General features: G+C 49.7%; 1 protein-coding gene and 1 long non-coding RNA gene across 4 annotated transcripts in view; one reads left to right on the top strand and one right to left on the bottom strand.

Moving 5' to 3' along the window:
* TTLL11 (tubulin tyrosine ligase like 11) overlaps window positions 1–15,034 on the top strand; it is a 223,063-nt gene that overhangs the window by 152,064 nt on the left and 55,965 nt on the right. Inside the window, exons 1-2 of one of the 3 annotated variants that reach the window (XM_057313738.1) lie at window positions 8,727–8,778; window positions 9,959–10,057. The exons of 1 other annotated variant lie outside the window; for it this stretch is intronic. In XM_057313738.1, coding sequence (XP_057169721.1) covers window positions 9,975–10,057 — 83 coding nt within the window. In that variant the 5' untranslated portion in view covers window positions 8,727–8,778; window positions 9,959–9,974. Of the gene's footprint in view, window positions 1–8,726; window positions 8,779–9,958; window positions 10,058–15,034 lie in introns of those variants that run through there. One more of the 3 variants, XM_057313739.1, reaches the window with a different exon arrangement.
* Window positions 8,437–9,549, bottom strand: LOC130544051 (uncharacterized). Its single transcript, XR_008959979.1, has 3 exons — window positions 9,390–9,549; window positions 8,987–9,068; window positions 8,437–8,705 (listed from the first exon to the last, which is right to left on the bottom strand). It is a non-coding gene; the product is annotated as an uncharacterized LOC130544051 (long non-coding RNA).

Raw genomic sequence — 15,034 nt, 5'->3', positions numbered from 1 at the left:
GATTAGAAATATCCTTTTCCATTAAGCATAAATTAAGTTAATCACCAGGTATGAAAGATACGCAACACAAACAGCATTCCCTGAAGCTTTCATTAAAATTAAAATTCTATTTAAAATTTAGCTTGTATTTTCTAGGACTTGAACCCCTTCAAAGAGATAATATCTGCTGTAAATTTTTACACTGACAGAGTGGCAGAGATGAATGGGCCGGGGACAGTGATGTACTATGTAATTTCACTTTGCCTCCTGGCCTTCTTTTCGCCAACGGATGGATCTGTACATCTTAAAGAAATAATTAGTCTTGGTAAGATCTGGTCTTTGACCATTTTCAGAAGCAGTCAGACTGATCTAAAAAAATGAAACTCTGAGTCAAGATTACTCAGAGCAAGGTGCTTCAAGTCCTGTCTTTCAGATCCATGCCGTGGAAAATGTTCTTAGGATACACAGAGAGGAGGGACATTGACAGGTGAAGCGCCAGGAGACCTCCAGACGGAACCTTCTTGGCTCGGCCTCTGTTTGTCAGGGTTGGAGCCTGGGAGTGGAAAAGGGGGACAGCAGTCGGGGCTCACTGCATCCCTTATCAAACTTTGCAGGAGAGACCGCCTGGGGGACATCCACAGAATAGAAAGAGCGTTGAAGTCAGACAAACATGGCTTCAGATCTCATTCTCTTTTTTTCTGACTCTGATCTTGGGTGAGTCTTGTAATTTCTCCAAGCTTCAGGTCTCTAATCGGTGAAGTGAGGAAAATAATGCCTGCCTCCTAGAGTCCTTGTGAGGCTTAGAGATAATCTGCGTGCTTAGAACTCCTCTCACATTCTAGGCTCTTCCTGAATGCTTAATATTATTTATTCGTTTTGGAAATTGTCGTTGAACATCTGCCATGTGTCAGATTCTAGACTAAGTGCTGAGGACGCAGAAAGTCATAAAATACAGCCCCCACCCTCAAGACGCTCAGAGACGGGGGACTGGGGCATATAAACAAGAAAATCACAATGTAGGGCAACTAGTCCGAAGTGGGAGCCTGAACAAGGTACGGACACGGCTCAGAGAAGGGAGCGGTGTGCCCTGTAGGAGGTGACATCTGCTGGGCTGTAATGACACAGAGAGGCTCGCATGGTGTATGAGCAGAGAAGGGCATTCTGAGCGGGAGGCATGGCTTACGCAAAGGCGGAGAGGCGTGGAGAGACATTTCGTATTTGGAGGACTATAAACAGAGCGGTTCTGTCAGATGGGCAGGGGGGCAAAGAATCATAAGGATGGGGTGTCTCTTCGTGTGGGTGCACCCTCTGAAGACCTGGCCTTGAAGTGTTCCAGATGATTCCTCAGCTCGGCCATAGAGGCCTCATGGGAGCCACGTGGTGCTGGTCGCCCCACCGAGATGTTCAGGACCTCCAGACCAGAAGGTATCTCTTCCAAAAGGAAATCCCGCTGTTGAGTTTAAGGGGATTGCAGATTTGAGAGGAAGCAGGTCTGAGAGTGGCAAAGGCCCTGGATGGAGGCCCAGGCAGTCAGGAGCCCAGTCCCTACCCGTGACCTCACGTGAGCTCCTTGGGAGCAGAGACACTCCTGTGCTATTCCACTCTGCGTCGCCAGTGCAGGGCCTGTCACAGAGTAGAAACTTGTAAATATTTGTTGAATCAACACTCAGATGCCATCTCGCCATCTTTAGCCTGCTTCCCTGACAGTGTCCCTCTGAGAACCAGGGACAAAACGGGGGTGAATGCCCTCGACCAAGTCTCCAGCTTTATTCCAATATAACTGCGTGCTGGTGTGCAGTCGTGCACTGATTACAGCGTTGAAAACCCAGTTTACCCACTCATTAAACAAATGTCTGCAGGATTACTACTGGCTCTCTCACTTAACAAAACAGCCAGCGTATGCCCTTTAAAACTATGAAGAAGCACAGACTACGCGGTTATATTTGGTGATTTGCCTTTTTAGTATTGCGAAGTTGACTTTGTAGTCAAAACAATAATTATATTTGAGGCTATCAAAGATATCCCGGTTCTTTCCTGTGCAATCTAAAACATGTTAATTTACGGGGGAAAAAACCTGAAATCGTACCTACTTACAAAGCCAGCATTATCTCAAAAAAAAAAAAATTGTTTTCCCAAATATTTCCAACTGACTTGACAGCTCAAAACATCGCTCTCTCGCAAACCCACAGCGCTTTGTTTTAGTGATAAATGTGTTCTAAAGGCAACCGCCGCCGCACGGAGCTGAATCTGTGTCTGGTTTGAAGCCACGGTGATGTGTACCACTGTTTTCCAAACTGTTTTGCTCAGCTGACAAGGAAACTGTGAAGGGACCGGCAAGTTTCTAGAGTGTTGCGCAGAGAGCGGGCACGTGGACCGCAGTGGCAGAATGAGAAGGGGCTGTGATGAGGCTCAGACTCTGACATCGAGCCATTGATTGCTCCCTGCCCCGGAGTAACATGCCTCGGCCCGAGTAATGGCCAGATAATACCCGACGTGCCTCACGAGAGAAGTGCCAGAATATGAGACTTGCCCGAGGTCATGGGCCAAGACCGTGTCTCTGTGTCTTCCCCGCCCCAGGCCCATTACCACACTCATTCACACCCACTACACAGCTATCAATGAACTTGGGGATGGCCATCCCCCTGTGAGGGCGGAGCCTAGGAGTCCACACGTCCAGGTCCGACCCTGCACACTCTATCCTATAGACACATAGTTCTGCCCTCATGGGCCTCCGTTTCCTTGGCTGCACTCCGAGAGAATCACTTCTGCCTTGCTCACCTTACAGCCTTGCTTTGAGGGGCCAGTGAGGTAATCGGAGTGGTGAGCCCCGGGAAGGATTGGCCGAGTGTCCCCAGAGGTCCTCCCGACCCCGGGACCTGGCCCCCACCCCGTCCTCCTTCTCCACTGGCCCAGAACATCTTTGTCATTTGGACCCCCCCCCCCCGCCCAGTGGCTCCAAACCCCCCACCCCAGGGTTTCCCTAGCCCCCCAGGAGACAGGGTCAAGAGAATCCGCTTGCTCTGCTCCTCTCCTGTTGGGTGGTTCTGGGCAAATCCTCTCCCCACACCGAGCCTCATTTTCTTAGGCCTAAAGGGAGAGAATTGGGCTTAAGTGATTTCCCAAGTCTCTCGCAACAGAAAACTCAGAGTGAGCTCTTGGTTTGCCTCAAGCTGGCCCTGGGTCAGTCCCAGGGCTGTGGAGACCCCTGGGGAACTGGAGTCCTTTGTTTTCTAACCAGTCTGTGTTTAACACTTTACACGCCAAAACCCTTTCAGTTTTGCTGGGAATCTTGGCTTCTTAAACACAGTTGTGTAAATTTGGCTTTTTATTTGAATGATGGTTCTGCAAGCTGGGTTTAAATTGTTCTGTGGTGTATTGATGCCCTTGAAGAGCTCTGGAGGGGGTTTTTCCCGCCTTCGCCGTCTTCAGGCCTTCCCTCTGGACACGCGGCTTGCCCGGCTGCAGCCCCGTCTCACCCCTTCCTGGTTGCTGGCCACGCGGGTGTGGGATTGGTCTGAAAACCCGATCACGGAGCTGTGAGAAATATGTGTAGAGGAAGAGTACACAGGTGCTGAGGGAGGCCCCCCGAGGCCCTCCTCAGTACATCTTCAGGCCGTGAACTCTAGGATCTTGATTTGGGCTTAGAGAGGAAGCAGTTGGGTGTCTGGGTTCTGACAGCGGAGAGATTTCTCTACCACGTGGTATTCGCGTGGGAATTGCCACACCGGGGTCTTTACCCTAAATCTCTCCCCTCTCGCTGCCAACACACACCCTCAGCTCCATCCCCACCTCTAGAGTTCCAGAATTGTGTTTTACACACGCAGTGTGCTCGGCCTGGAACAGGCCTTCCCTTCTCTCTACCTGCCACCTCGAAGGCTCCACCCAAGCCTTTCAGCTCTCGGCTACCTCGAGGAAGCCTCGGAAGTTGCCCTGAATCCTCAGGGGAGCAGAGAGCCCTGTCGTCCCTGCGCCCACCTTGTGCTTCACACATATACCATACTCAGCGATCCATCTGTGGGCGGTGCCCAGCCAAGTCGACATCCTCCGCGCCAGGACTGCCTTTGGATCTCCAGTACCCGGCGCGATGCCTGGCACACAGTAGGGACTCGATTAGGGTTGGAAGAATGAATGAACAAATCAGTGAATGAATACGTTGACTCCCTTTTTTGGGCTTAAATGTGTCACCCTCCAAATGTGTATATTGAAATCTTAACCTGTGGGAACTCAAAATAGGACCTTATTTAGAGACAGGGTCTTTATAGAGATAATCAAATTAAAATGAGGTCAGTAGGCTGGACCCTAATCGTACGTGACTGGTGTCCTTACCAGGAGAGGAAATTTGGACACGGGCCCGCACAGACGGGGGTCAAGACCCAGGGAGAACATGGCCACCCCAAGGAGACGGGCCTTGAGCACCAGCCCTACAAGATAAGCGACATGTCTGCACGTCCGTTCCCCATAATAGGCGCTCTGACTAGTTGAAGGAATCTGTGACCGGATGGACAAACCCATGTAGAGATAAGTAGAGAAAACCACCATTGAAATGAAAAATGAAAAATGACTTCATTAGTTACTTCAATATTTTATGAATGTTCAATGCGGCGCTGTCCAAATGGGAGATGGATCTCTTTTCGTTGCTCATGAAACACCAGCGTGTGGTGGGAGCTTTCACATGTGCTAATGATTCCATGCGGTGAGTGGGGCCAGCAGTCTCTAACCTGGAAACGAGGCGGTCTGTAAGGTGCGGGTCGTGACGATGGCTGCGTGCGCAGGTGCTCTTAGCTGAGCAACTGTCCCCCACTTCACACACTTGGGAAGAGAGAAACAAAGGGTCTGCTGAAACGTCAGAACTGGGGGGAGCTGCGAGGTCACCTCTTTGGGCCTTCTCATTTTACAGATGGGAAAACTGAAGTTAGAGGGGAATGGAATTCTCTGGGTCTAGGGTGGGAGACTCTGGGACTGCAAACTGAGTGAGCTGACACCTGGCCTCCTGCACATTCCCACATTCCACCCCTGGACTTCTCCTCTCCCTGAAGCAGTCCACATGCCTTATGTTCGAGTGCTGGATGTACACACCTAACGGGCACAGACAAAGCTCTTCTCTCTCCTCCTCTCTTCTTCTGTGGGAGATAGGTATCATCATCCCTATTTTACAGATGAGAATACTGATCCCCAGAATGCTTAAGTATTTTGTTAAGATCATAGGATTAATAACTGGCAGTGTGGGAATTTTATCTCTGGCTGTCTTCCTCCCAAGCTTCCCACCCTTCTGTGCTTTTTCTTAATGAATCTTGATCCTTAGGCCTTAGACATTTCCCCCCAATTATGTGTAACATACTTTAAAATATCCATTTGGAAAGAAGTAATACATTTTTCATGGCAAACCGGCACATATGTAAGAATCTCTAGAGAAATTTGTGGTAAGATTTAGCGGATTTCAAAGGACTTACTGATCCTTGAAGGTTGCTACCCAACGGAAATGAGCGAGCGGGTGACCTAGACTTGGCAGGGGTTGACTCGTGGTGGTTGCTTGGAAGAATCTCGAACGATTTGCAGATAACTGACTGAAGGTGGTAGCCTTTGATCAATGGAAGACCAGACTAGCTCCTATCCTATCCTGGTTTTGCAGGTGTCCTTTCCCTCATCCGTGGAGAACCTTTTAGTAGAATCACTGAAACCTCTCGTTTTTCTCCATGAGCTCTGGGAAGGCAGAAAGAATTTACTCCTCTCGGATTCCATCATTTAGCACAGTCCTACTACCTGGAAGGGTAGCCCCTAAATAATCTGTGAAATAATGATGTTTTCTTTCATTTTGAAACCATGGACGTTCTTTGCTATTTTTTCTTTTTTCTGACCATTGCTCTGTGGACAGCCTCTTGGGCTTGCAGTGGACCTCCTTCCGTTTCTCCTTTTGGATCCATCCTATACACCAGATTCCTAACAAGGCACCATCCACATGCTTACTGGCAAATGGAAAACGAATCCATATCCTGTTTATGCGTGCCTATTGTATGTTGACCGTTCTGTAAGTCTTGGGAATCATACTGGGTCGTTCCTTCCAGGAGCTCCAAGTCAGGGAGCAACTTGACAAATAACTCAAGTATGATGAAGGCCATAGTCAGTGTTAAACGGGGTCTGGGGATGAGCTATGGGAGGAAGGGTGATTAATTTTTCCTGGAGAAATCAGGGGAGGGTTCGCAGAGAAGACAGATATTTTTAAAAAACTGTATTACATAAATGAATTTTGAGCAGCTCATCCCAAGTTCACATTCTCCATAAGAAACTCAAAAATAGAGTTCCCTGTTTCCAATTCTGGCTGTTTAGGGTGCTGACTCAGATTCAGATTCATAGCTTGGAGAAGAAGAGTCTAAAAAATAATTAGAGATACAAATCTCAATGACTATTTCTTATTAGTAGGAAAGCAACTGTGGGTCACTTGAAAATATTGCTTAATCTCATTACTTCTAGCTTCACATACTCCTCTGCGAAATATTTTTCAACCTATATTTGTGTTGAAATTAATAGAAAGATGTGTCATCCTATTTTATTGTGATCTCAATAGTTAACTTCATGGCAAACAAAAGATTATAGATAGAAGAGCTTTGAAGTGTTGGCTATGACGTCATTCTTTAACAATTTGCAAGGTCATGGACTAAAGCCAGATTAGAGAACAAGGGCCTTAAAAATGTTAATACCTGTTGACTCAGAAGCTTCCCTTCTGGGAATTTATACCGAAGATAGAATCCAAAATTATGAGAAAGATTTATTGTCTAAATATGTACATCCGAGTAGTAAAAAATCAGGAACAATCGAAATAGCCATTAGCCTGAGGGAAGTCATTCAATCATTAAAGATTTCTATAAATAATTCTGATGATATGGCAACGTGCTTGTAACACAACATTAAATGGAAAGTAAGCTACAAAATTGTGTGTATGGTATGATTTCAATGATGTGAACAGGTTATATTCATAGAAGAGGAGCGGAAGGGAATTTGCCAAAATATTAAAAGCGATCATTTCTGATAGTGAGATTATGTTTGAGAGTTGTGTTATCTTGCCTACATATTTCTGTATTTGTTTTGTGTCTTCTATAAGGAGATATGCTATTACAACATTAAAGCCAGCGGTGTAGAGGGAACCCCCACAACCTGGACCGCTGGGTAGGAATGCACAGCATAGGCCAGCACGTTCTGAGGTTCAAGGGCACCATGAGACAGAGCAGTAGCAGAGCTTTTCAAAGCGAAAGAGCATGACCAACCACACTCGGACTCATCTGGGTCCATAGCTATGGGCCTGTGATGGCAGGAGGAGCACGGGAGGCCAGGCGCCAGTCAACACGGTCAACCAGGCACTAGTGGCCTCATGGTGTCATGAGCTCAGGTCACTCACAGCTGGACCCAGACAATGCAGAGGGGTAGGAGGAATGGCACCTGCCACCCAGGCAGAAGAAGCAGGCGAGGACTTGGCAGGGTCCCCGTTGAACAGGCAGGAGTAACGGTCGGGGTGTCCTCCTAGTGGGAAACTCCTAGAATACCAGACAGGCCCTGTGCCAGAAGCCCCACGGCATGGAATCGGCCATCTCCGTAAGGATGGAGTTGGTAACTACTAGAGTCTGAGTTTCTTCTTAGGCGTCAGGATTCCAGGCTTAGAGCAGAAAGAACAATGCCGGGGTGAGGACCACCGCGATTCCATCTGCCGGGCCAGGATGGGCTCAAGGCGTGGGCAGGGCTGAGCCGGGCGGCAGAGTGTCAGGCCTCTGTGGGACTCCAGCTGCGAGGGGCTGGCCCGTGGCTCCAGAGGAGAGCAGTAAACTAAATGTGAGATAATGTATAAAAGACAAGCAGTTGTAGATGTCCCTTCGGTGATCGTTATTAAACACGGAAATATTTTTAGTTGCTAGTACTTTCTTCCAAGAGAAAATGCTATTTCCAAAGATGGCTCTGGCAGGAATGTGGGCCTCCAAACCATGCATGTTTCATTTTTGTCCTCAGTGTGTGAAGCCAAGTCGGCCCGTATATTTAACCCATGTTATATTTGGTATCCCAAGCTGTGCTGGAGCGAGCAGCAAGCCCCTAGCTGGAAAATGACAGGATAAATATTGTGCCATTCAAAGCACAGAAGAAAAAATACACCTCAGTATTTTCTTTAAATACTTTACATTTATCTAATACACCAGTGCATTTGTTCTCTGTGACGGATTTATGCAGCGTAGACACAGCCAGCCCAGAGAGGTTGGTGACTGTCCTGTGTCGGCCACTGTTTATACCTAGGGTGTGTATCTGTGCGTGCATGTGTGTGTTTGTAAAGTGAGTGTTTTGAAACAATTTATAAAAATATGTATATGGAATCTCGTATTTTATATATACTTATATTTCTATAAAACATCACAATCTTCACAACAACTTGTAAGAGAGATTATCCCCATTTTAAGGATGAGAAAACAGAGGATCAGAAGAGCTAAGTGACTTGCCCAAAGTCACACAGCATTTAGGAGGCAGGGTTGGGACTTGGGCCCAACTAGGATGCCTTGTCCTCTTCCCGAAGGCCAGAGGAGGGGCTTCCTGCTCCCGCAGCACTGAGGTCCGGGAGGCCATCCTTGGGGGTCCTCCAGGCCCCTTCCCTGAAGTTCAGGCATCTGCAGATTTCCTTCCGAATATCTTTCAGTGTCGCCACGACATTTTTGTTTCTGCCTCTGAGAAGTGTGAGTCACTCCTTTTGGGAATAACTAGAAAAAGTGAGTCTGGGAGTTGGGCAGTGAAAAAGGAAAGGGGAGACGGGGGAAGGCAGCACAGAAGACGGTGAGTGAGCTGGGGAGCCGAGGGGCGGCGCCTGGGGCTTCAGAACTGACCTCCCACTCCACGTGTGTCCAGAGGAGAGTGGGGCCGTGGGTGAGGGGGGCTGATGCGGCCGTTCCTCCGCTGGGAATCGGAAGCGGGGCTGAGGCCCCTAGGGTTAGCCAGGGCGGGGGGCAGGATGTGAGGAAATACCTCTGTATCTGAGCCCTACCGGAAGGTGGAACATTCCAAGCGGTTCCCATTCACAGCATCCTGCGGCTCCGGCAGGATCCAGACGGTAGATTCCACAATTCCTGGTTGTTAGGTGAGAGGTGACTGAACGTTCAGATGGTGGGATACACATGCACGCATACAAACACAAACACACACATACACACACAAACACACATACAGACACGCGTGCGCGCTCACACACAAACACGCACGCACGCAGGAAAAAGGCTCAAGGTGAACGTTATCTGCAGCAAAGCAAAACACATTCCAGACATCTTGTTCAAACCGCGAGGGACAAAGATCCTAAAAATATTGAGGGAGCAAAGTGCGGTGACTTATTTTCCTAAATTTAAGATAGGTAAGAGAAAGATAAGAGAGATTACTTAGTCCTTTGCCTTTACCGTTTTATGCCGGTGAACACAGCGCTTTGGAAAAGGGCTTTAATCAGTTTGTGCCTGCCCTTCGTCCCACAGCATTTCTTCTCAGCCATGAATCCTCCCGTCTTAGAGATTGTAGGGATCTGAGCTGGCGCTGTTTTGAACCGAAGGGGTTTCTGTAGCTGTGTCTCGGCGCTTACTGCATCGTGCTGGAACTTTCTTTTCTTAGGCGTCTCCCCACCCCTGATGTAAGCTCTTGCAGCCAGGGGCACCGTCTGACTCATGTGGTGTCCCCGCACATAGAGGACGCCACATGTTTACCTCGTTTGCTTAGCATGCTTGGTGCCAACTTAAAGAGGTCTGGTACCTGGGCCTTTGCTCAAACCATTTGAGGAAAGGCAGAATCGGGGGGGGGGGGTCCTCCCTGTTCCCTCACTGTTCCGGGGTGTTTGTGGTATCCAGGCCCTTTACAGCTTTGCAGGCCAGGGCGGAGGCCCTCTGAGCCGCCCCGCAGAGGCCCTGTAGATGGTACTTGTATTTGTCTCACACAAAACACCTTGCAAACGGCAGTTCATTGTGCTTTCTGATTTCAGCTTTCCAGATATCTATATGGACAGAAAACCCAGATTCCCTCCAGTTTCTGACAGAATGTCTTCACTGAAGCTTCAGCTTTCAAAGCTTTCCGTAGTCAGGTACTGGCCAGTTGAGTTGATTCTGCGTCTCCTACACCTGTGGCCACATCTCTCAGTAGAGTGTGGTCCGGGGGGGCACAGGCAGAGGAAGGGGGTTGCAGAAGCAGAGACATAACTAAAACCACCCCTGATTCTCCCTTAACGCATGGGAAATAACAGGGCGGGGTGGGGGAAAGACAGGTTTTGGCCGCAGAAAGACTTGATCCGAATCCCGGTCCGGGATTTTGTCTGCTGTGTGGCTTTGGTCAAATGACTTACCTTCTCTGAGCCTCGGGTTCCTGATCTGTACAGTGGGGGGATGAGAGTACCCAAGGATCATAGGATCATCGTGGGCGCTGGAAGTAATTTTTTGGCAAATGTGATCACCTCTGTTAAATCCCACCTACCACATGTATGCACACATACGGAAAAAGGTAGAGAGACAGAAAGACAGAAGAAATCCTGGAAAGAAAACTCCAGTATGTTAGCAGTGGCTGGAGGTGGGCAGTGAGACAAAAGGTGAATTTTCCTCCCTTTTTCTGCTTTTTGGTATCTTTGAACATTTTTTCCATGAATATATATTGACTTTATAATTAGGAAAACAGAAAATAAAGAAGTGTAAAATAGGCAAAAAGAAATAATATGCATTAAGTACCAGGCATAAGTTGGCACTCAGTAAATGGTAGCTATTTTTACTAATTAGTCATTATGCCTAATAATAATAATTAGGCTTAATGATTTCCTCCGGGACCAGAGGTTGTGAATGAGTCTGCTGGTGGTGGCTGATGACTCTGTCTCAGCGAGAGGGAGCTCTGGGTTCACTTCCAACCGGGCCACCCTCCCTTGTCTCCCTGATCCTTCTGCCAACGACTGAGCTCAGACTCCCCAGTGCTCCCTCTGCTTCCCCCACATAGGAGCCCGAGTAGAGCTGCTGGGCCCCTGACAGGGGGGAGCACACTTTCAGGCAGGCAGGGGTAAGCCCATGGAGGGGCTTGTCCAAGGACAGTGGCAGTGGCCAGGGCGGGACATTGCCATTGCTTTATTGATGGCAGGCCAATTGTCTAGAGGGATAAAGTGAGAGGGTCAAGAGTCTCATCTATTTCTTCTGTTTGAATCTCAGACAAGGTCCCTGGGAAAAGAGTTTCCCAGCATCTAGTTGGCAGGCCATGGAAGTGAAACGTGTCCTCTCTTTTCACTTATGGCAAAGTGAGAATACTGGTCAGAAGTTAGCCCAAGTGAGGCTTTTAGACTAAGCTGCCAGATTCCTTAGGGTTCCATAGGGCGAACCAGATAGAATTAAACTTCCGCCATAAGGAAAGAGAAAGTGAGGTCCCTAACTAGCTGCGTGACCGTGAGCAAGTCAGGCCGCCTCTCTAAACCCGTGTCCTAGGTGTAAAATGAGAGCTCGGCACCACTGCTCCCTGAAATCCCTGGACGTTCTCAATTCCGTGACATGCTGGTGATAAACACAGTTGGTTCTGAGGAGGAGCTGGACTTGGAGGTTTTCTCTGCTCAGCGGGCAAGCTGCCAAAATGTGACGGCTAGGACAGGAAAGGACAGGAATTCTCTCTGGGGCCGACACTTCATCAGTGTGGCCCCCAGAGGTGACAGATGACGGCAGGATGGCAGCTGGTGGCTTTGAGAACAGTGGAAACAGCAGGTCCTCCACAAGTGCGTGCGAGCCCTCCGTCGCGTCCGAGTTGGGTGTGCGATGCCGGCCGGGTGCCGCGCACGGGGGCGGATACTGCACGTACAACACGTCACGTCTACTGCTGGGTGCCCTGCAGGAGCGGCTTTGCCGTCGCTCCGCAGGAGAGGAAGCTGAGATGCAGGAGCCTGGCTCACTTTTTTCCCTTGACATTTTCTGGGCCTCGACGGCAGGCTCAGTGCGTGGCTCCAAGAATCAGAAAGTGAGAGAGATTATCCTGTCCTCATGGAGCCGGCAGTTTAGAAATAGCTATAGACAAGTAAAGGGGCAATTATTGTACAGTGTGAAATAGTCTTCAAAAAAGTAGGGTGTCATGAGGCACAGTGAAGGGGCCACCCACAGCAGTAGAAGGGTGGGGCAAGATGGGCGCAGTGCCATTCCAGGCAGAGGCAATGACATGTGCAAAGGCCCTGGGGCTACTATTGGGGAGGACCTGGTGAGCCTTGTGGTCTGGCAGGCTTTACATGGGGATGTAGAAGGGCAGGGGTTGGCGAGGACACAGCCCCCACGTGAAAGAACTTGACCAGGCCAGTGACCTTACCGGCAGAGGGAAGTTAGTCATTCACATGTTCATGCGCTTGGCCAGAATTTGGTGAGGGCCTACGGGGTGCCAGGACTGAGGAGCCAGCAGTGAACAAAACCATCACGAATGTCTGCGTTTGTGAAACTGACCTTCCTTACTGGAGGTGGGGGTGAGAGGGCAGGGATGGACATCAACAAAGTAAATGAGTAAAATCTACGCTCTGATGAATGGCGGTAGGGCTGGGGGTAGAGTGGGGCAAGGCAGGCACTCAGAGGCTGGCGAGGAGTGGCCGTCACAGCTATAGGCAGAGTGGCGGGGGAGGCCTGCTGAAGAAGGGGACATTTCCACAAGCACTCAAAGGAAGTGAGGCAGAGAGCCGGGGACAGGTTGAGGGCCACGAGGTGACCTGGTCAGATCTGCCATTTGGCTCTGACATGGAAGATGTGTTGGGAGGGGAAGTTGGAAGCACAGAGACTGGCGATGAGGCTGTTGGAATTCAGGTGAGCCACCATTGAGGTGACAGGTGGTGGCAGCTTGGAATCTGGGGAGCGGTGGTGGGGATGGAGAGAAGTGGGGGGACCAAGGTGACAGGAACAAGACCAGGCTACTCGTGGGGTTCGGGAGTTACCCTCCTCTCCGGTCTCTGGCTCACGCACTGGGTGGGTGTTAAATCTCCTCTCTGAGTTGGGGAGCAAAAGCCGGAAGTTCAGGTCTGGGACAGAAATGGACGAGCCTGAAAGTATTTTGCCCACGGGCAGCCGTGTTTTTGGTTGCACTGCTCACAGCTGCCAACAGGTGGCAGCAGCCCAGGTGCCCTTCCATGGACGGACAAGATGTGGTATATGCGCGCAATGGAATATTACTCAGCCTTTAAAAGGAAGGGGGTTCTGACACCTGCTACAGTGTGGGTGAACTTTGAGGACATTGTGCTGGGTGAAATAAGCCGGACACGAAAGGACAAATACTGTATGGTTCCACTGACATGAGGTTCCTTGAGTGGTCAGATTCAGAGAGACAGGAAGTAGAATGGCAGTTGCCAGGGGCTGGGGAGGTGGGAAATGGGGAGTTAGTGTGTAACACACAGAGTTTCAGTCTGGGAACGTGGATGATGGTCATGGTTGCACAACGGTATGAAAGTACTTAATAGCACAGAACTGTACCCTTAAAAATGGTTAAAATGGTAAATTTTATGGTATGTGTATTTTATGAAACTGTTTCAGAATTTGTGTTAGGTAATTTACCCAAAGTCAGGTGACTAACCAGTCCAGCCCAGCTCCGGGGCCCTCTTGCACCCCAGCCTCTTGTTCTGAGCTCTCCCTGCCTCTCACTCTTCCCTGGGTTCTAGACTGTCTGGGATCACCTGGTGACTTGGCATCTCTGGACCTATTTTCCCTCCCCCGGACGGTGGAGATGACACTTCAGGGGGTTGCTGTAAGAATTAGATGGGTTCACACACTTACCTCGGTGAGATTATATCTCCTTACATGGCATTGTTCTTCTTATGTCAGAATGTCTGACTTTGGTGAAACAGCACAGACCTAACTAGAAACCATGCTCCAGCACTCGTGAGCTCTGTGACCTTGGGCAAGCCACTTACCTTCCTGAGCCTCAGTTTCCACTTATAAAGAGGGCCCGATATGTTCTACCTGGCAGGGATGAGGGCAAGGCTTAAATAGGACCTTTGTTCAAGGTCCGCAGGGCAGTGCCTGGATGCCACAGCCTCCGACAAACAGCAGCTGTTCCCGTATGGACACAAGAGCCTAGTTACACAAGGAGGAAATTAACACAGCAATGTGACAAGTAAATTTAACATCCTTCTCCACTTCCACGCCATTTTATAGGCAGGTATAGCCTCTCGCTTCTGGTAGTTGAGGTGTTTGTAGAATCCTGAAATGACACCTTTGTGTTGGCTTCAGGAACAGGTCCGAGTCTGATTTGTTTTACAAAGGAGATCTATTCAGCCAAGTCTAAATAACAGTTATTGAGCTCCTGCTTGGGCCTGGCCCCATGCTGCTGCCCGAGAGTCAGAAATGAGTCACACAGGGGGCTGTCTGCACAGAGCTGATTGATATTAGCCAAAGGAAGAGGCAAGGATATTATCCCAGCAAAGCGCACTGGGAGATGGGAAACCTGTACTCTTCCTGACCCACAAAGCCCGAGTGCCAGGAAACCTTGGACAAACTGCTTCCTGTCTCCAGAGCTCGGTCCTCGTCTACATACAGAATGAGGACCACCAGTTTCCATGACCTGAAGCTCTTTCCTTTCTAAATGCGTTGACTCCTTGGCCCCGTCGCTCGCTCGGGAAGCAGTCTGCAGGGCATAGGGTGTTCCAGGAAAGCTGGACCAGATCACTGCCTTCTGAGCTATACAGACCCGGCCTTGGGGGCTTAGCGGTCAGCCAGGAGGGGCTTGACCCTGTGGCATGCTGGGACCCCAGCTGCAGAAGGGTGAGAAAGGGGAGGACACTGGGGCCGGGCAGAGCCTGGAATGCAGAGACCCGGAGCCGGTTCTGGAGGCCAAGTTTACAACAAGCTAATGGGAACGGGGCATGGCTCACTCGAGGCCCCACCATGGGCTGGGGCTTCCTGGGCATCCTCAAGCCCTTCCGGCCTGACTCCCCAGGAGCACACCAGCCAGGGCAGGAGTTGGCCTGTGAAGGCAGGTGCATTCTGGCCTTCACGTACCCGCTCAAGGGGTGGGAGCCCCTCTCCTCAGATCAAATTCCAACCGGGGGAGAAAGGGGAAGAGGATAACCTGCCTGGAAGAT

This window comes from Ursus arctos, unplaced genomic scaffold (assembly GCF_023065955.2).
Source record: "Ursus arctos isolate Adak ecotype North America unplaced genomic scaffold, UrsArc2.0 scaffold_18, whole genome shotgun sequence".
NCBI lineage: Eukaryota > Metazoa > Chordata > Mammalia > Carnivora > Ursidae > Ursus > Ursus arctos.
Note: the sequence above shows the minus strand (reverse complement) of the source record. Positions and strands in the feature narration are given on the sequence as shown.